This window comes from Crocuta crocuta, unplaced genomic scaffold (genome assembly GCF_008692635.1).
Source record: "Crocuta crocuta isolate KB4526 unplaced genomic scaffold, BGI_CrCroc_1.0 scaffold246, whole genome shotgun sequence".
In the NCBI taxonomy this organism is placed as follows: domain Eukaryota; kingdom Metazoa; phylum Chordata; class Mammalia; order Carnivora; family Hyaenidae; genus Crocuta; species Crocuta crocuta.
Genome location: NW_027531902.1, coordinates 5,651,604 through 5,671,218, shown reverse-complemented (window position 1 = coordinate 5,671,218; position 19,615 = coordinate 5,651,604). Strand labels below are relative to the sequence as shown.

The 19,615-nt window shown below is 44.6% G+C and overlaps 3 protein-coding genes across 4 annotated transcripts in view; 1 reads left to right on the top strand and 2 right to left on the bottom strand.

Annotated features, from left to right (window-relative positions):
• Positions 1–1,320: 1,320 nt before the first annotated feature.
• Positions 1,321–4,346, bottom strand: PTRHD1 (peptidyl-tRNA hydrolase domain containing 1). 2 transcript variants are annotated; one of them, XM_077774044.1, is made up of 2 exons: positions 4,077–4,346; positions 1,321–1,662 (listed from the first exon to the last, which is right to left on the bottom strand). In XM_077774044.1, the coding sequence occupies exons 1-2, from the start codon at positions 4,326–4,328 to the stop codon at positions 1,492–1,494; spliced, it is 423 nt and encodes a 140-aa protein (XP_077630170.1). In that variant the 5' UTR covers positions 4,329–4,346; the 3' UTR covers positions 1,321–1,491. The 2 variants fall into 2 exon arrangements, 1 of the variants encoding a protein (XP_077630170.1); XR_013337505.1 differs by lacking the exon at positions 4,077–4,346 and adding an exon at positions 3,642–4,063 and having other exon boundaries at positions 1,572–1,662.
• On the top strand, positions 4,316–19,572 carry CENPO (centromere protein O). Its single transcript, XM_077774043.1, has 8 exons — positions 4,316–4,471; positions 4,745–4,843; positions 6,510–6,676; positions 11,007–11,124; positions 11,796–12,055; positions 13,951–14,122; positions 15,271–15,437; positions 16,541–19,572. Exons 2-7 carry the CDS (start codon positions 4,813–4,815, stop codon positions 15,405–15,407), a joined length of 885 nt encoding a protein of 294 aa, XP_077630169.1. The 5' UTR covers positions 4,316–4,471; positions 4,745–4,812; the 3' UTR covers positions 15,408–15,437; positions 16,541–19,572.
• The window catches only part of ADCY3 (adenylate cyclase 3), an 89,272-nt gene continuing 85,982 nt past the window's right edge, over positions 16,326–19,615 (bottom strand). The window contains exons 20-22 of the mRNA XM_077774041.1: positions 18,646–18,769; positions 17,897–18,021; positions 16,326–17,311 (exon numbers count right to left, since the gene is read on the bottom strand). Coding sequence (XP_077630167.1) covers positions 17,129–17,311; positions 17,897–18,021; positions 18,646–18,769 — 432 coding nt within the window. The 3' untranslated portion in view covers positions 16,326–17,128. The remainder of the gene's footprint in view (positions 17,312–17,896; positions 18,022–18,645; positions 18,770–19,615) is intronic.

The following is a 19,615-nucleotide window of genomic DNA, read 5'->3' as shown; positions in this document are numbered from 1 at the left end:
TGAAATTCCATGCAGCACTTGATTGCTCTCCCCTCCTGAATCTCTTATTCACTTGGCTTCCTGGAACTGGTCCTGCCCTCGGCACCCTACCAATTCTCCCATCTACTCTTAGTTGGAAACAACCATCTCTTATAACAGAAAACCTTTGTATCTAGCATCTTCGTCATCTTGGTATCTAGAGGGAAAGGGGAAAGTATACCCACATTACCTTGTACAATTTTCTCTGCATGGATTATCTAGGGATCTGTCTTCTTATTAGAATCCTCGCTACCTGGAGGCAAAAACTTCCGTTCATCCTTATATCCTCTCTTAAGACAGCCTGCCACAGCAGACTTGCAACAGATTATCTGCTGGCCACATTACCCTTTATGACCTTTGCTTCACAGATGTCCAAGCAATGTCTGTAGATGTCTCCAAATGTTTATAGAAATACATAAAATATTGTAGAGTGGTCTAGAGGTTCAGAAAGCGCACTATCCGTTGGGGCTGGGCAAGACTCCGTGACGGTGATCAAACTTGAGCCAGAAATAGTTTGAAGTCCAGATGTGGGAATGGGGAGGGAAGAGTATGAACACTTGACTCCCAGGCCAGAGATGGGGGGCAGCAACTGGAGTACCTTTGTTGAAACCTCAAGTTTGGATTAGGAAAGAGTAGAAGATAAACTTAAAAAGGTGGGTCGGAAGTATAAATGACAAAGGTCTGAAGGCTACGCTGAAGAGTTCCACCTTTATTCTAAGGGCAATGGGGAGTCTACACTGAACAGGGTGCTCAATGATCCTAAATAAACCTGGTGTCAGAAATTCTGCTGGGTTGTAGCCGGGACACACAGGAGGTGGGGAGGCCAGTGGGACACTCTGATGAACAAAATGAGGGCCCGATACAGGTGGTAGCACTGAAAACTACGATAGGTGTAGTTCTTGACAAATTTCATCAAGTATGTATTTGTCTGTATGTGCGTGCATATGTGTATTTTAACACCTTTGAAACGGAAATGCATCTTATGGTTAATCACATATCTTAATTGGCAGCATCTCTTCTCTCTTAACAACATGTAAAGTAATAGTGTATCTTGAAGTTGATATTGTCCTAGATTCAAAGAGTATATCTGGATGTGAATAAGAAATAAAGAATTCAAAGGCAAAATTGTAAACCTGGGTGCCTGGAAGAACTCTGTTATTCCTAATAAAGAAGGAAGGGTGTTTCCTTGATCCCTGGATAGGAGTCTAACCAAATCTATTTGAGCTTTGACCCACAGATAATATTGCTGCTCACCTACTTTCCCCATCTGAACAAATTAAAAATAAAAAAAATTAGAGGAAGTACTTATTAATGACAACTTTAATATGAACATGCGTCTGACCCTCCAGAAACACTCACAGCCTAAAGAGAAGAGCGAGTTGCCACTGAAACGAGTACATGATGCTTAGGGACGGGTGGCATGCAGTTTCTGGATCCAGCTGATAAATACATCAAGGCAACTGACAGCATGAGTCACTTGAACAATCGGTACTTCTTCAAATACTGGTTCACTTCTTCTTTGGGGTAAGGACGGAGCGCAATGCAAGTGGCGATGTTCTCTGGCTGCTCCAGCCATAGCGTGTGGTCAATGTTCTTCTGTTGTAGGGTGTCAGCCAGCTCCTTCAGGGTGCTTTCATCTGCAGCCTACCAGGAGCAGAGCACAGAACACAGATTTTGAAGGGCCCATTTAGGAAATGTCAGAAGGCAATGAAAAATAAAGCGTGGAGTGTGGGGGGGGGGCGAGGGGGGGGTTCTTCTGGACTGAAAAGTGGAGAACAGCTCTCTCAACAGACCACATCTCCAGAAGCAATAGCCTCACCGCCCCATTTGCCATTCACTCTCTGTAGGACCTTAGATAAGCTGCCTGGGGGTAGGAGAGGGAGAGGCTTAATATGCTTGTTTCTAAAATGGAAAAGATTTTTCTCTTCCCTCCTGAGATGCTGTATGCATTATCAGTAATGGTGCTCTCTAGATTTTCTACTTCTCTTATGGCTGCTGCCCATACAGCTATCCCTAGTCCGTTAGCCAGCTCTGATGTTACGAGTGGACTATGAAAAGATTTCTAACAACCTATCACCTCCAGCTCCATCCTCCCCTCCCACCGGACCCCACCCAAACCTGGAAAGGTTTTCTTTCTGCTGGGACAGTTCCCACTTGTTAGCTCAGAGGGCAAACCATTCTCTAACGTCCTTCTCAGATTCTTTCTTATCATCCTTATCACCATGCTGACTCCCATTAATAGGAAGCATTAAAGTAGCACTCAAAGATAATTAGTGTGTTATTTGGCATAAGGTATATTTTTTGCCTGTAAAGGCAGAAGCCACTCAGATAACTAGAGGTTTGTCTCATCAAATAGGAGGATGCAGGGATTGCTACTCTTTAGCTAGTGTCCTCCTGGCACAGCCACGCTGGAGAACTCATGAACTTCCCCTCCCTCTTCTTCAGCACCACACAGTAGCAAAGGACAGTGAGTTAGAGGGAGTCCAAACTCTTGCTCTGCACTTAGTGATTGGATGACCTTTGAGTTTACTTATTTATTTTGAGGGAGAAAGAAAGCATGAGTGAGGAGGGATAGATAGAGAGGGAGAGAGAGAGAATCTGTGCTAATAGCTCAGGGCTCCATCTCTCACAAAACTAACCACGAGATCATGATCTGAGCTGAAATCAAGAATTGGATGCTCAATGGACGGAGCCACCCAGGCACCTCTCATCAGGTATCTTTTAGACTTAAGGGAAGTCACCTAATCTCTGTAGGCTTCAGATCTCTCATCTGAGAAAAGGGGTAAATATATTATCTGCCAGAACATGAAGGAGATGAGGATGTGTGAACCAGATAATTTCTTGAGGTCCTCTTCCTATAAAAAGCCTAAATGAAATACTATCTGCTGCTTCTCCGTCTACTCATAGATTCTCAAGACGCGTTCCCCTAGGTTACTGACTGATGTTTTACTATCCACCAGAAAATTTTCTCTTGAAAGATAATCTGCTTTGTCAGCTGGTCATTAAGGGATTACCCCATCTCCACCCTAGGGTTCTAGTTTGTTTAAAATAAATTTTATAAAAAATAAAATTTTAAAACGTAAAGTAAAATATGTGCTTAATGTAGAAAACTAAATAGAGAAGCATTAGAGAATAACCCAAATCTCACCACCTGCTCAATATGTGGATGTATTTCCTTAGTTTTTCCTTTCAAAATCTGAATCATTTTGTAGGTAGAATATAGTTCGGTTAGCATAACATAATGAACACTCTTCCATGCCAACTAAATATGCTTCAAAACCGTGATTTATACTAGTTTTATAATAGCACATTTTAAGGGCATAAAATGAACCAGTCAATAGTACTGGAAATGTGGTAATTTCCACATTCTTTACTATTATAAGTGCTCCTTTGAATATTCCTGATCTATACAATGCTCTTCAATGCGGCTGATATCTGATACCTTCCCAGGTTACACTTCTAGAAGCAGAATTGACAAAAGGAAAAGATAAGGGTGAGATCTGTTTGGCCACCTGCAAAACGAACCTCACCTCTATTTTACACCAGCGGTATCTGGTATTTATGAAGCTAGGTTCAATTTTTATTATATACACATTTATTTTTCAAATAATAAGGTGTCATACCTCGGTAATGGTTCAGTTTGACCTCACTTGCAGAAAGGAAGCCCGTGTCCTTCTCCCGTCTTAATCGGTTTTTCGGGGAGGAAGTGGGGCAGTACCTTTGGGCCAGGCACTAAAAGGCCCGGCCAGTGCACAGGCAGCAGGGCAGAGTCTCATTCCACCGGCCTTATCCTCACACACATCTACTAAGGGGGGAGAGGGGCGGAAGTCTTAGTAACCACCCAATGTCCACTCTTCACTCTGGCAGGCCCCCGACCAGCCGAGGGAAAGCTCCCTGGGCAATCGCTTAAGTCTCTGAAACCTTTCCAAAGCTTGCTTAGAAGACGCCTCCCCACTAACGCCACACCTACTCTACGAAGTTAAGCCGCTGCCTCAAAACCATACCCACTTCCGGTCTCAACGTCTTCGGCACCCCTCCCCCACCGCCGGGCGCCTCACCTCGAGGACCACTTTGCGCATGCGCCCCAGGTCCTGAAGGTAAGCTGCCGTGTGGGGGTGGTCGCGGTGAATGTGCAAGGCCGCGGTGGCTGCGTGACAAGCCTGCGCTACCAGTGCGCCTGCTGGCCAGGAGAATGGAGCCTGCGATAGATCCTTTCGTAACACCAAGTACTGGACTAGGATCTGCGGCTCTGCGCCAGAGGCCGCCATCTTCCGGGCCCACAGAAAGACCGGCCCTACTCCCCGGGGCATGCCGGGATGAGGGAGGGGCCTTGAGCGCAGCCATGTTTTTGTACGGTGGAGGCGCAAAGCACGCTGGGTCGGCTTGGCGTGGTTTTGAAGGCGCGGACGGCGGGAACTCTGAACCTTGGCCTGGGTGAGCGAGAGGAGAGGAGGTAAGGGAAAAGAAGACCTGGTGACGGACGGGACCGTGGCCGGGGTGGAAGGCTGGACAGCCTCTTAAAGCCGTGTTTGGAACACACGCGGGGCCAGGTAGACGGGGACACTGCCGGCTATGACCGGCGGACGGACAGGGGCAGGGAAGGCGGGGCAGGGGAGTCCTGGCGGTGTCACTTGAGGGGTCTGGGGGACACCCGACGATGCGTACCTAAGTTGTGTGCGCCTTGCTGTGAATAGACGTGACTTTCTTGCTTTTTTTCTTTCACCAGCAAGGAAATCTGAGTCCCTATTAAGGCTTGCCTGCGCAACTTCATAGGAAGGCCTGTGGGAATCCGAGATGGAGTGGGCGAATGACAAGTCCAAAGGAGGTATTCAAAGGGCCGCCTTTTCCCCCTTAGTACTGCTGCCAAAGAGGACGCCTAGGTTAAAACAGCCCCTTCCTCTAACGGGTGTGTGACCCGGCCTGTTTGGGAGCGTTATGGTGAAAAGACCAAACACCGAAGACTGAAAGGCACAGGCAGCTAGGATTATTCATTGCACACGGGAAATTATTTCAGACGTTTCCTAGGCTCCTGCCCTTTTTTCAACGGATGGGTTGTGTTTATAATATGCTTAGTGTTTATATTCGGAGCTACATTTCTAGCCAGTGAGGTCTCCTTCCTCTCCAGGATTTTTTGTGGGGGTCATTTATGCATTACACCTGTGGAAGGATGGGTGCCAAGCAGTGATTTTGGTGTTGATTAGACCTGGGTGTGTCCTGGCTCTGCCATTAGAAAATAACGTTGCCTTGGGCAAGTTAATTTTATCTCTCTGCCTTAATTTCTTCATCTGGAAAATGGGAGGCAAATAGTAGCCTTATGGTGATGGTTGTGGAAATAAGAAATTAATTATCTTCATGCTTTAATTCTTTTTTTTTTTTTTTAAGCTTATTGATTTTGATAGAGAGCATGAGGAGGGGACGGGCAGAGAGAGGGGGGAGAGAGAGAATCCCAAGCAGGTTCCGCATTGTCAGCACAGAGTCTGACCCAGGGCTTGATCCCACCACTGTGAGACCGTGACCTGAGCCGATGTTAAGAGTCGACACTTAACCGACTGATCTCCCGAGGTGCCCTTTCATACTTTACTTCTTTACATGGTGTGCAAGTAATAACACCTAGCACAAAGTCGTAATGTGTAGGAAATGTTGAGCAAATACTTTATTGTTAGCATTGGCGTTATGAAACTGTGATGGTCCTTAATCTCTTGGGAACTGATATTTGCCTTTGAATTTCTGTCCAGCGGTGAACTTGTTTTCCTTTCTAAATCCTAGTAATATTGGTGGACAGTTCCCTTCAGTGTGTATCTTTACAGTCCTGTGTGAATAATACTTTTCAGAGCTTCAAAACAAAACTCTCTGGATGTCCAAATCCCAAGAGTTACTCATTAGCACTTTAGGGAAACATGCATAAAAGCCAATTTTAAAAATCGACATTTTTAAACCAGTTTCTGAGAGAGTCAGTGAATTTGGTGATTCTGTTTTCCCTGGTCCTTATCATAGATAACTGAGTGAGTTATATGCAGATAATGCTCGCTTTGGACAGTGTCCTGGTCAGAACTGCTTGTACATTAGTGCTCAACTTACAAGATGGCTCATTCTTTTTTTTTTTTTATTTCCTGAGAGAGAGAGAGGCAGCGTGAGCAGGGGAGGGTCAGAGAGAGAGAGAGGGAGTCACAGAATCCGAAGTGGACTTCCGCGCTCTGAGCTAGCTGTCAGCACAGAACCTGACGCGGGGCTCGAACCCACGACTGTGGGATCATGACCTGAGCTGAAGTCGGACACTTAACCAACTGAGCCATCCAGGTGCCCCAAGATGGCTCATTCTTGATTCCCGTTGTCATCTCCTCTGGTTTTGTAAATTGCGGCCAGTGTCTAACATTTTAGCTGGCCAAAATTCTAAGAAGGGGGTTAACCCTCTGTAAATCCCTGAAATTCTTCCTGTGGCCAGAGTTAGAAGTCCCTGGATGCTTGTGAAATTGCCTTTTTACTTTCCTCAGGTGTTTTAGCTCACCTGGAAAGACTAGAGATGCAAACGAAGAGATCCTGTAAAAACTTAGAAGATCTGCAGAGAGAGACTGTAGAGAGCGCTCTTGGGACCAAGATTCATCAACTGCGGGGTCTGCGCGATAGGCTCAGAGCTGAAGTGAAACACCGTCAAGCCAGAGTGAGTACAGGGGCCATCTTAGCCGGCGTGCCGGAGCATAGAGAATCAGCATGATCTGGGACCTAACAGATTTGTATAATGGGTTTTACCTGTGATCTTACCGGATTGATTTCAGTCTTGACCTCTCAAATGATCAGTTCTGTAGAGTCAGCCAATATCAGTGTAAACAAATAACTGTCAGGTGTTACTGATAGGGCAGGTAAGCTCTTCATAACCTGCACTCATACCGGAGCTGTTCCTCAGTCTCAGCCTGATGGGTCGTTGGTATTTTTGTCATTAGCGCCATCTTTCCCTTATAGACTCGAAACCTCACAGTGAACTTTGACTCTTCCCTCTCCTCAGTGTTCTCTCTGGGCCAGGATAAGTCAGCAAGACCTTTCAAATTTCCTTTTAGATTGTCTTTGTGCTTCCAAGTATTATCCACATATGTTGTAAATGTTTACCAGGTGACCGGGATGCCAGGATTGTTCCAGTAGCCTGCTTGTTTCTCTTCCTGCGTATCGGCTTCTCCGGCAACTCTTGCCCAGCCAAGAAAACGCTTCATAAGACACTACATCACTGGATTTCATGTAAAGAGTATAAACTTATGTCTGACTTGTTTGGCTTGAATGTTGTCTGTGAGATTTGTCCATTCCGGTACACGTAGAGGTCATTCTCTTTTACTGTTGTATAGTGATTTCATTTTATGAATATCCCCTAATTGTATTGTTGGTGACATTTGGGTTATTTTGGTTGTTTCACTTCGGAGCTGTGAAACATTCTTGTTCCTGTCTTTGTTGTAAAAATGTGTACTTTTCTATAGGGTGTATACCTTGTAGAATTGCTAGGTCACATTTGTCCTTAGTAAATACTGCCAAACAGGTCTTGGAAGTGATTCTACCAATTTTACATTCCCAGCACCCGTGTAAATGATTTCCCTCATTTTGCATATTTACCAGTAGTTGATATTGTGAGCTTTAAAAAGTTTGTCACTCTGGCAGGAGTAATTTGCAGTTGCCTGATAACTAATGCTGTTAAGTACCTGTGTTGGAGACTGGAAAGTCTTCTGTTGTGAAATAAGCTCTTCAAGTCTTCTGCAAAAATTTTATTGTGTTGTCTACCTCTTACTGAATTGTCGAATTGTTTACATATTTTGGATATGAGTTGTTTCGTGTATCTTAGACTGTGACTTGCCTTTCACTCCTTTTATTTATTTAAAAAAATTTTTTTAAACATTTATTTATTATTGAGGGACAGAGAGCATGAACGGGGGAGAGAGAGAGGGAGACATACAGTCTAAAGTAGGCTCCAGGCTCTGAGCTGGAGAGCACAGAGCCCAATGCGCGCTCGAACTCAGGAACCACGAGATCATGACCTGAACAGAAGTTGGATGCTTAGCTGACTGAGCCACCCAGACGCCCACCCTCCCTTGCCTTTTCATTCTAGTGGTGTCTTGTGATAAAAAGAAAGTCTTCACTTTAATGAGGTTTGATTTAGGAATCTAATTTTATACTTACTGCTCTTGTTGCCTAACTTGAGATGATGATGATGTTCTGTGGTATTTTCTAAAAGCTCTGTTGTACTTTTGCTTTCAGAACTACAGTCTGTCTGGAAGGGATTTTTGTGTATGGGATGAAGTTGAGGTCGTATTACTACTTCTGTTTTTCCACGTGGATATCCATTGCCTCTGCTACGCTTTTTGACGTCTGCTCTTTTCCTGTTGTGTTGTAATGGATCTTTGGGGCCGCTGCAGGCCTGTTTCTAACTTCTGTTCTGTTCCATTGGTCTGTTTGTATTCATGCTGGTACAAGAGATTTATTTACTGTGAGTTTGGATACATATCATGTATGTCGTCGTCTTCAGAATAATCCTGGCTATTCTTGGCCCCTTGGGTTTTACAGAAATTTGGGTATCAGCCATCAATTTCCAAAACACACACCTATAGTTTTGATTGGGATTGCATTGAATCTGTACACCAGTTTGGAGAGACTTGAAATATTTTCAGCATTGCATTTTCTAATCAGTGTACATGATTGTATCTTTTCATTTATTTAGGTCTTTTATTTCTCTCAGTAATGTGTGCAGTTTTATGTGTAGAGGTCTTAAACATCATTCAGTGTATTGATCTATGTATTTGATTTTTCCTGATGTTAATGCATGTGGCAGGAGTCAGCAGACTTTCTTTGTCAGGCCAGATGGTTGTTATTTTAGGCTTCGTGAGCCGCGTGTTCTCTGTGGTGACTGTTCGGCCCTGCTGCTGTACTGTGAGGCAGCCCTAGACAATCTGTACATTAGTGGGTGTGTTCCAGCCAAAGCTTATTTACAAAAATAAGTGTCAATGTAGGTTTGGCCCACAACTCATATTTTAATAGTTCCTGATATATGGTATTATTTTTTAGAAATTTTGTTCTTAGATTGTATAGAAATATACTTGATTTTTATATATTGACTTTATGACAACTTTGCTGTATCTGCATTAATTCTATTTCTCTCTCTATTCTTTCAGGATTTCTACATCTGGAGTCAGGTCATATGCAAACAGTAACAGTTTTACTTCTTTCTGATCCTTGTAACTTGTTTTCTTTGCCTTTATTCTGCTGGCTAACTTGTTCCCTATGTTGTTGAGTGGAAATAGTCTTAGGGTCAACCTGTTTGCTCTAAGTTACGTATATACATACTCTATCAGATTAAGGAAATGCTCTTCTATATCTAGCTTGCTAGAGTTAATTGTGATCAAGTATTGAATTTTATCAAATGTTTTTACTGCATACGTTAAGGTGGTTGTATGGCTTTTGTTAATGTGATACATATTGATTGGTGTTTGATAATGGCTTACATTTTTAGAATAAACCTACTTTGGTTTGATGTATTGCCTTTCTATATAATGTTGAATTCTATTTGCTAATATTTGCTAATAGGACTTTTACATCTAAATTCTTGAGATTGTCTTGTGATTTTTCTTTTCTTTCTTTTTTTTTTTTAATATAATGCCCTTTTCAGGTTTTGGCGTCACCTTTAACCTGGTATTAGAAACAAGTTGAGATAGTTTCCTCTTTTTTCTGTTTCTTGGAAAAGTTTATATAAAATTGGTGTGGTTTTTCCTTAAATTTTTGTAAAGAACTACCGGGTAAAACTTTGGGCCTCCTCTGTAGGAAGGTTTTAAGTTTCTGATTCAATTTCTTTGATTAATATAAAGCTTTTATATTTCCTGTTTTCTCTTCGGTCATCTTTGGTAAATTGCATTTCAGGAAATTTGTCCATTTCATCTAAATTTGCATTTAAAGTTGTTTGAACCTTCTTAAACAACTATCTTGTGAATAGGATTGATCAATATTGTTTCATTTTTTATTCTGATATTGGTAATTTGTGATCCTCTTCCACTTTTTTTCTCTCCTCGATCAGTCTTGTTATCATCAGTCTTGAATTAGTTTTATTAGAAAACCAACTTTGGCATTATTGATATTTCTCTCTTACACGTTTGTGTTGTATTTTCATTGATATCTTCTCATCATTATCCCCTTCCTTTTCTTTGGATATAAGTTGCTTTTTAGCTTCCTGAGGTGAATACTTACTGTTATTTTTAGTCTGTCTTTTCCCCTTTTTGTATGTGAGGTCATAAATTTTTCACTAAGCACAATGTCTTAGTCAGTATGAGCTATTGGAACAAAAGTACCATAAACTGGGTGACTTGTCAACCACACATGCTTCTCACAGTTCTAGTGCGTGGGAAGTCCAAGATTATGGACCCAGCAAATTCAGTGTCTGATGAGGAGCTACTTCCTCATTGATGATAGTCTTCTCACTGTAGCTCACATGCTAGAAGGGGTGAGCTAGCTTTCTGGGGTCTCTTACAAGGGCACTAATCTCATTCACGAGGGTGCCAATATTGTGATGTAATCACCAGCCAGAGGCCCTACCTTTAGATACCATCACATTGGGCATTAGGTTTCAGCATACGAATTTTGAGGGATACAAACATTCAGTGACTAGCACGTGGCTTTGACTAGATCCCGTGAGTTGTGGTATGTCATGTTTTCATTGCTTTGCTGCCCTCTTCTTATCCTAGACTTGCCTTACACCCTTTTCTTTTACCTCTCACAGTACTCTCCATTTCCACCAAAGCCCTAATTCTTCAGGCCGGCACAGTTTCTCCTGATTCCTAGCACCGCGACCCACAAGATTCTTCCTTTCTTGTGAATTCATAGCACTAACTGGTCACTGTAGCATTTCTTCAGTTATTACATAATATAAAAAAAAATACTCTGCCTTTAGCTTTTTTCCCACTTATGTGAGGGCAAGAACCCTGTGCTATGTCCCTTTTACCCAGTGTGATTTGCTGCATATTTTGCAGGTTAAAGCATCTACTGCCAGTGTAGAACCCGACCAAACATTGGAGGTCGATGAGCAAGAAGCTGTGGAAGGAAAACAGGAAAATATGAAAGCCATTCTGCAGGCATATCGTTTTACAGGTATAATTTATTTTCTGACCTGTTTCAGTCTGAGTCTCTTGTCTCTAGTGAGTCGGTTTGCTAGATATTAGTAGTCCTGGACTTATTTCATGAGCATGGATTTTGCCGCCTTCAGCCTACACATGCAAAGCTGGTGTGCTGTGTGTAGGCATTTTTACCTACAAAACTGGCCTGTTTTTGCAGAAGATGGTTGATGGCCGGCTTAGACTGTTCATTTTAGCTCTTTAGTGTGTGCCGGACCCTATGGTAGAACTGCCTTTGCTGCTGGCTGGCTTGATGCCACCGGTCAAGTTGTTTTAACCTATTAAGTCTCTGTTTTCCTGTTAAAATGGGGATTTATCCTGCCCATTATCTGTGGCATAAGAGGATTGTGGAAGGAACTAGACTGTCGTACCTTATTTGACACCCAGAAGAAGAAGAGGTAAAATGAAAATTCCTAAATCTCTTCTTCCGTAATTTGATCTGAGGATGTTTTATCTTCTCTACCATCTTCCATGGTTTTAACAACTCAAATTTGAAGTGAGCCAGAGTCAGAATAAAGTCTATGATGTTCATTCAACAAACATTTGAACACCTGTTGTACGTATGAGGCGGTGCTGAAGTGATTGCACAGCTGAGAAAGACACTACCTTTGGTGACCTGTGTTGACAGTATCAACTTGTTTGCTTCAGGGCTCAGTGGGAAATTGACCAGCCGCGGGGTCTGTGTCTGCATCAGCACTGCTTTTGAGGGAAATCTGCTGGATTCCTATTTTGTCGACCTTATCATACAGAAGCCACTTCGGATACATCACCATTCAATTCCGGTCTTCATTCCCCTAGAGGAGCTCTCTGCAAAGTACTTACAGACTGATATTCAGCACTTCCTGTTCTGTCTCTGTGAATACCTAAATGCTTATGCCGGAAGGAAGTACCAGGCAGATCAACTTCAGGTATCTGTCTGGGATCTTACATAGGTTTTATTAGCCCAGAATAGGCTCAAAAGGTGAAAAAAAGGTGGGAGGCAAGTTTTTTATTTTATTTTTTTATTTTAGAGAGCACACTCAAGTAGAGGATTGGAGCAGAGGGAGAGAGAGGAAGAATATCTTAAGCAGGCTTCACACTCCACACAGAGCTCCCATGGGTCTCCATCCCATGATCCAGGGATCATGACCTACCGAGCCACCCAGCCCACCTCTCTTTTGTATTTAAAATGCTTTATAATTCTGAGCCAGAAGTTTGACCATTGTCCTTCTGATGCATGTTTCTTATTTTTATACAAGCTATTTTCCACCTTTTTCTCCTTTTGAAATTCTGGATGCTGTTCAAGCGTGGATACCGGTTAAGGGATTTTTCACTCCTGACTGGTGGTCCTCAGGCTTTTATACTTGACCCTTTCTTCCCTTCACAAAAGTAGTCATCCCTCGTTTTATTGTACTTCGCTTTATTATGCTTTGCAGATACTGTGTTTTCCTACAGATTGAAGGTTTGTGGCAACCTCGTGTTGAGCAAGCCTATCTGTGCCATTTTTCCAGCAGCATTTGCTCACTTTGTGTCTGTGTGTCACATTGTGGCAATTCTTTCAACATTTCAAACTTTTTCATTATTTGTTATGGTGATCTGATCAGTGATTATGATTCACTAAAAAGTTCAGATGATGATTAGCATTTTTCAGCAAATGGTCAGTCATTCCCATTTTGTGCTAGACTACTGTGCAAGGACCTCACGACAACCCTCCAGACCGACGTCACCATTATGTACCAAGGTGAGAGGAAGAAGCATGCCTCAGTGAAGAAATTATAATGTGCTCTGCGCTACTCAGGTTGAATGAAATGGTAAAATAGGTAGACTACATGAAGGACAATGGTTTAATTAACATCTGCACATTGGGTGGCGCTTGGGTGGCTCAGTTAAGCGACCTACTCCTGATTTCAGCTCAGGTCATGGTCTCACAGTTGGTGAGATAAAGCCCCATGTTGGGCTCTGTACTGATAGTGTGGAGCTTGCTTAGGATTCTTTCTGCCCCTTTCTCTCAATTTTTCTCTGAAAGTAGATAAATTTAAAAAACTTTAAAAAGGTATGCACATTGGTTTTTTTAGACATAATGCTATTGCATACTTAATAGGCTGCAGGGTAGTATGTAAATATAACTGTCCTGGGAAACCAAACAATTCACTTGACTTGCTTCATTGCAGGTCTGGAACTGAACCCACAGTATCTTTGAGGCATGCCTGTACAGTTTCTGTACTTTTAATTCAGGGATTTATAGAGTACCTACTATGTGCCAGGTGCCTTGCTGAGCCTTAGGTATAGACGCAAAGCAGAATCATCCATCGAGGAATACTATCCATCTTTGCCTGAACTCTGGCCTGCCTTCTTGGGGTTGCATTGGAGTAGGGTTGGGTAAGAAAGAAATTGCTTTTAAGTAGACAGGAAATGGATACAGATAAGGAATATATGACTTTCTAGAAGCTGTGTTCCACCCACGCGTTTAGGACTCTGAAGCTCTTAGTTGTCAGTTAAACTTACACTAAACGTAAACTCAGACACAGGAGTGTCTTAGCCAACTACATGACGACAGCGGAATTCTTGGCAGAAATCGTATCTTCCTTGTGCCCCCAGCCCCTGGCCATTTATTTAGTGCTTTCTGCAGGCCTTTCTAGGGTGCCACCAACTCTTACACATCTTAATCATTAGTCCTTTTTATAGGCTTTTCTCTGTCTTTTATTTCTCTGAAATTTGATTAATGGGCCCTGTTTTTGTAGACCTGTTTGAAGTGTCACAACCACTCACTGCCTCTGGAACTGTAGTCATAACATTTTGTCTTCTCTGACCCCCTACCCCTTAGAGTGACTTTGCAGGCTTTCTGGCTGGGCCCTTGCGGAGAAACTCGCTGTGCAACTTGCTGTCGTTTACTTACAAAGTGGAGGCAGATGGTCAGTCGTTCCCATTTTGTGCTAGACTGCTGTATAAGGACCTCACAACAACCCTTCCGACTGACGTCACCATTACATACCAAGGTGAGAGGAAGAAGCATGCCTCAGCGAAGAAATTATAATGTTCTCTACGCTACTCAGGTTGAATGAAACAGGGTAAAATAGGTAGACTACATGTGTTGGACCTTTGGAGACCCATTCTTTGGTTAATCTAGAAATTTACTCCATAAAATACAAAGAATATTTTTTAATATATTTTTTAATGTTTATTTTTGAGAGAGTGAGCAGGGGAGGGGCAGAGACAGATGGACACAGATGATCCAAAGCAGGCTCTGTGCTGACAGCAAAGAGCCCAGTGTGGGGATTGAACTCACAAACCGGGAGTAGTCAGACGCTTAACTGACTGAGCCGCCCAGGTGCCCTGAATATATTCCTTCCTTCTTTCATTTTTTTCTCTCCTTTTTGTAGGTAGTAAACATAATTACCCTGGTTCCCTCTCTTTGGCTCCATCCAACTCTGCTAAGGCTCCTTCAGTTTAAGATTTGTTTTCTTTGGAGATTCCTCTTGAAGAGCGACAGCTACTGAGGCTCAGAGGGTCGCTTTTGATGAAGAGAGCCAAAAGTCTCCTCTCACTAAGAAGCCAGAGAGACAAATAAGTGTACACTTCGCTCTCTAGAGACTCTTCTGTGGATGGGAAGTTTTTAGGGCTAGCTGAGACTATGATATAGTTTCATAGTTAAATGTACCATTGTAATGTGACATGGGCAATAATGAAAAATGGGATAAAATATTTTTAGGAGATGGAAATTTTGAAACTGCCAGAGATTTCACACTGTAGTTTTTAGGCTTTGGGGCAGAATCTATTCAGGTCTCAAAACTTCATTGGTCCAATAGGGGCGCCTGGGTGGCTTAGTCCATTGAGCGTCCGACTTTCGCTTAGGTCATGATCTCGCGGTTCGTGGGTTCGAGCCCCGCGTCGGGCTCTGTGCTGACTGCCAGCTCAGAGCCTGGAGCCTGTTTCAGTCTGTGACTCCCTCTCTCTCTGACCCTCCCCTGCTCACGCTGTCTCTCTCTCTCTCCTAGAAATAAAAAAAAAAAAAAACAACTTCATTGGTCCAATAAAGGGCAGCCTCCTCCAGACCACAAAAAAAAAAAAGTTACGTCCAAAACATCAGTGACCCAGGTTCAGATTCCCCAGCTGCACTAAATGAGATTGGTATACTCTGTTTTAGGGACGGATGCATTGTCCACTTTGTGGGAAGAACAGCGAGCATCCCATGAAAATCTATTTTTAACAAAGCCCCTGCATCAAGTGTTTACTTCGTTTACAAGAAAAGGAGAAAAGTTGGATATGAGCCTGGTCTCCTAGAATATTATTTTCATTGGGAGCACATCAAAAGTGAGTAAAGTAATACTGTGTGCAGTCCCAGGCTAGGTCCTGGGAACTGAAAACTATTGGAAGGTTCAGACCCCTTGCCTGGGGTCTGAATGTTGCACTGAGAACATTCACCTCATAATGAAGGTAGGGGGCAAGTTTGGACAATTGAGGTATTGATTTGATCATCCTCTTTAGTTGAAAATCACAATGTGTGGGGGGCAGAAGGCATTTTGTGAAAGAGGGAGTGTGTATCATTCAACTGAAGAGTATAGCTTTGATGAAAGTTTTGATTCTGCCTCATTTTCCTGAGTCTTTTGAAACTAAAGTTTTCAGAACATCATAGGTTCCTGATAGGCAGTTAAGGAAAACATGTTTGATTTTTAGTTTGAAGCAGTGTATTCTAGGCCTCCGTTTTATAAAGAATATGGTGTGAGAAAGTACTGTGGATAATCAGTGTTCAATGTAGCTAATACTTTGTTTTCTACATGTTAGTTAAATGTATTAAGTCAGCCATCAAAAAGCAGAAGTCTGCTCAATCTCCGTGGTTACAGACGGAGGCAGACCTCCATCCTTTCTCTTCTGCAAGTTCCCGGCCCCAGTGTCTCCTCCACCTCCTCCCCTGACTAGTAGGAATCATGACCCCCCCCCACCCCTTCCTGTCCCAGAGCTGCATCCAAGCCTCTAACATGGTCCCTTTCTAGACCCAATGACCAGGAAGTACGGTACGTATGTGGGGGCACAGGGCGAGCCAGCTTAGACCTACCCCATTTAGGAGAAAGCAGCTTGAGAGTAAGAGATGTCTTGGTTCAGGCGCTTGCCTTCTAGGCGCTTGGTAAGGGTGAGTGTGAGTTAGCAAAGTCCTGTGCTTCTCAGATGAGTGGTATTCACAGAATTTTCACAAGGAGCACATCCAAGTTGAATAAAGCTTTTAATAAAACAGTCTTGTTCTTTATCAATACCTGTAAATTCTCTTTTAAAGCAGTAGCAAAGGCGACTGTAGCAAGAGCTCAAGAGGCAAGGCAATATCGGAAAGTGTTTAACAGAAAGTTAAAAATATAAATGTAGAAGATCTGTTTATATATTTTTCTCTCAGAAATAAATTCCCTTTCCCTCCCTCCCACCAGGTAAAAGGAGATATTGCACTTTCTGCTCTCACGACTAAGGTGGCAGGGGTTCCAGAAGAACCATTCAAGATTATCAGGAACACGAGCGTGAGGGCCGGCTCGCCCAGCCCGGCCCACCTGGAGACCGGCGGCTCCCCCGGCTTGGAGACGGCTTCCACGCGTGCGCTGGGGGGCACGGCTGTCTGCTAGCTGCCCAGGCCCGCCAGGTCCTCGCCTGCAGCCCGGCGGCAAAGGCAGCTTGGTTCCACCTTGGATACGTTCCTGCTCACAGTGGCCATGGCCTCTCTGGGGGAAGGAGGGCTGGTCAGACCCGGGGCTCTGGAAGGATTGTTCCAGTACTATGCCTAAGACCCCTACTCTCTGAGGAAGCTACAGGCACGCTGAGGAATAGTATGGCCACCCTCAGAGCTCACGCATCCATGAACAAATGAAGGCTTGAGGAGATTTTTAAACCTAAAGTATGTGAGTGTGCACTTCAACAGTTTGGGCAGGTTGGGACTTGGTCCTTTGTCCTTTCCAAGGCCTTTCTTTGATTCCAGAAACCAGATTCTCCCTTCCCATTCGGACTGCTGTGGGGCTGGCGGCCGTTCAGGAGTTGTCCACCACCTGGTGGGGCAGGGTGACCGAGGAGCCGTTAGGGAAGACCGCTGGCTTCTCCCGCCCCTTCAAGAAAAAGGTCAGCAGTTCTCCTTTCCCTTTCACAAAGATGGGCCCTCGCCTCACAAAGCGGAAGCCGTACTCCCGAAGGATGGCTTGTGTTTCTTCCACCACCTGTGGAGGGAGAACATCGTGAGCTCAGACCACAGCTGCCCAGAAGGTGTCCACACGTGGCCCGCAGGCCCCAGTCAGCCAGCCCGCCTGGAACGCTCCTCTCCACACCTTGGGCCAAGTCCCTTATCTGCGAGCCAGCAGGCCCAGGCTGGACAGGGACGGGATGCAGGGTTGCTGGGGCCTTTTCGTCTCCTGGGGACACTGCTCCCTGTCCCTAGAGGACAGCCTCAGGTCACCAGTATGACAGTACACACTCTCTTTTGTCCCCTCTCCATACTTTATGCCAGTTTTCTGTTATGGGGGTGGCTCTTGGAGGCATAAAATATTAGTTCCTACCAAGAGGCGGGATAGGCTTACCAGGAACTTCAGCCTAGATTTTGGAAATGGGGTTGAAGTATTTCCTCCCTTCCACTGAGGCATCCCTTCCTCCCCCGCCGCCCCTTGGCTTTAATCTCCCAGAAGTACCAACTTGATATTCTGAGCCAACAGAAAGGAAGCAGTACTGCATTGCAAAGCATGCCCTATTCCAACTTTGTTCCTGGTCCCTGGGTCTGAGCACACGCTCTGTTCTCTTGCTGGACGTACCTGAATGTTGCCCATGACCCCTGTGGACTCCATCCTGCTGGCTACGTTGACTGTATTGCCCCAGATGTCATAGTGTGGTTTCCGGGCTCCAATGACCCCAGCCAGTACCCCACCTTTGTTCATGCCTGGTGTAGAAGCATAAAATTAAGCACAGCCACATGTGACATATTTTGTCATTATCCCATTTCAGAAGCCACCACTTCCTCTCCCAGAGAATTGACCACATGACCTCAACCACAAAGCTCCTAGGTCTGTAACCTGCTCCTCCTGAAGCTGGTCTCTAAGCCACCAGAGGGCAGGTATGTCTCCAGTTTATCCTGTCCTCGGCAAAGGTCAGCCGTCTCCAATATGCTAACTGACCTATGCAGCGTGGACGTTGACAGTTGTGACACATACCTGGTACCTCAAGTGAACACCCCCTGCCCCCACCCCCAGTAAGGGCAGCAGGTGACATCAACTCCTCTAACATGCTGGACGGAGGCAGCAAAGGCCTTGGTAGGCCTACAAGGCTGCTTGGGGAAATAGCCTAACTTCCCAGCCGGACTTGGAAAGCCGCTTCTAGCTGTCAACGGCAGAGGACGCAGACAGCTGTCATTTCGTCAGATGTACAGTCCGGTCAGCTGGAAGAGGTTCCTGAGGTCCCAGCACTGTGACTATGTGACCCTCCCTGACCTAAATTCCTCAGGGCCGATCTGAGTCCCTTACGTCAGAGGAGCATGCAGCGGAGCAGACAAGCCTGAAACCCTTACCTATGCGCAGCATGAAGTTGTTGAAGGACTGGTTGTTGATGTTGGTGAGCGTATCCTTCATGGCCAGGGCGAAGTCAGCCAGGTCGGCCAGGTGCTGCCAGCGCTCCCGGTCAGACTTTTCCTCCTGTGCCAGGGAGTGGGGGTGAGGGCAGCAGGAGCCAGTGTGGGCACCTGCCTCCCCTTCACAGTATTCTCAAGGTGACTTCCTACAGCTACGTGTTAAAGGCCTTATTCTCCACTTCCTCCCACAGACGGGTCTGTGACCTCTACCTCTGTATGTCACTGACACATCACCTGGGTCCCTTTGGGTCCAGGGCAAAGCCTGGGTGGTGGTGGGGAAGCCAAATACTGTCCAGCCGAGTCACTTCCTGTCTGCCATGTTAGCTGATCGGGAGTCCTGCCTCATCACCACCTTGCCTGAACCTGGTCTTGTAATTTTGAGATAGCTGGCCTCACTTTGATTCCCGAACTAGGTGAGCGCTTAAGGGTCATGAACCATCTTAGATGCGTTTCTTTAACCTCATCCGTAGAGTGGAGATGGTAGCAATACTTAGTACAGGACAGGTATAAGATAAAATAATAGTTTAAGAAGAGCTCTTGGGACCAGGGCCCCCACAGCTCCTCTCTCCTAGAATGAGCTAGCTAAGCGGCTAGGTGCACAGGTCTGATTCAACAACAGGCCAATGCCAGCTGATGAGCTCTGAAGAACCCTTTTCTAATCACACTTCCCAACCTGGATGTCTTCATTGTTACCTAATTAGGTGGTTTCTACTCCCCAGTTCTTTTGAAGAATAGAACATGAAGGGAGCATGGCCACAGTTGAAGCAGCTTACACCTGGGCTAAGGGGTGCAAGTGATTGATAGAGGGCTTGTGTGTCCTATTTTTCTGCTCGTGAAACTTTGCCAATAAACCCGATTTTAAATCTGCGTTGCATAGTGCTAATGGTGTGTGTGACCCCTTGGTGCAGCC

What these genes read in the sequence shown, in the direction of transcription:
- PTRHD1 (XM_077774044.1), bottom strand. Translation starts at nt 4,328, where the DNA reads ATGCCCCGGGGAGTAGGGCCGGTCTTTCTGTGGGCCCGGAAGATGGCG. An exon ending in TGCGCAAAGTGGTCCTCGAG is followed by an intron (nt 1,663 to 4,076) that starts GTGAGGCGCCCG and finishes TGCTCCTGGTAG; the next exon opens with GCTGCAGATGAAAGCACCCT.
- CENPO (XM_077774043.1), top strand. Translation starts at nt 4,813, where the DNA reads ATGGAGTGGGCGAATGACAAGTCCAAAGGAG. An exon ending in TGAAACACCGTCAAGCCAGA is followed by an intron (nt 6,677 to 11,006) that starts GTGAGTACAGGG and finishes CATATTTTGCAG; the next exon opens with GTTAAAGCATCTACTGCCAG. An exon ending in ACCAGGCAGATCAACTTCAG is followed by an intron (nt 12,056 to 13,950) that starts GTATCTGTCTGG and finishes CCTACCCCTTAG; the next exon opens with AGTGACTTTGCAGGCTTTCT.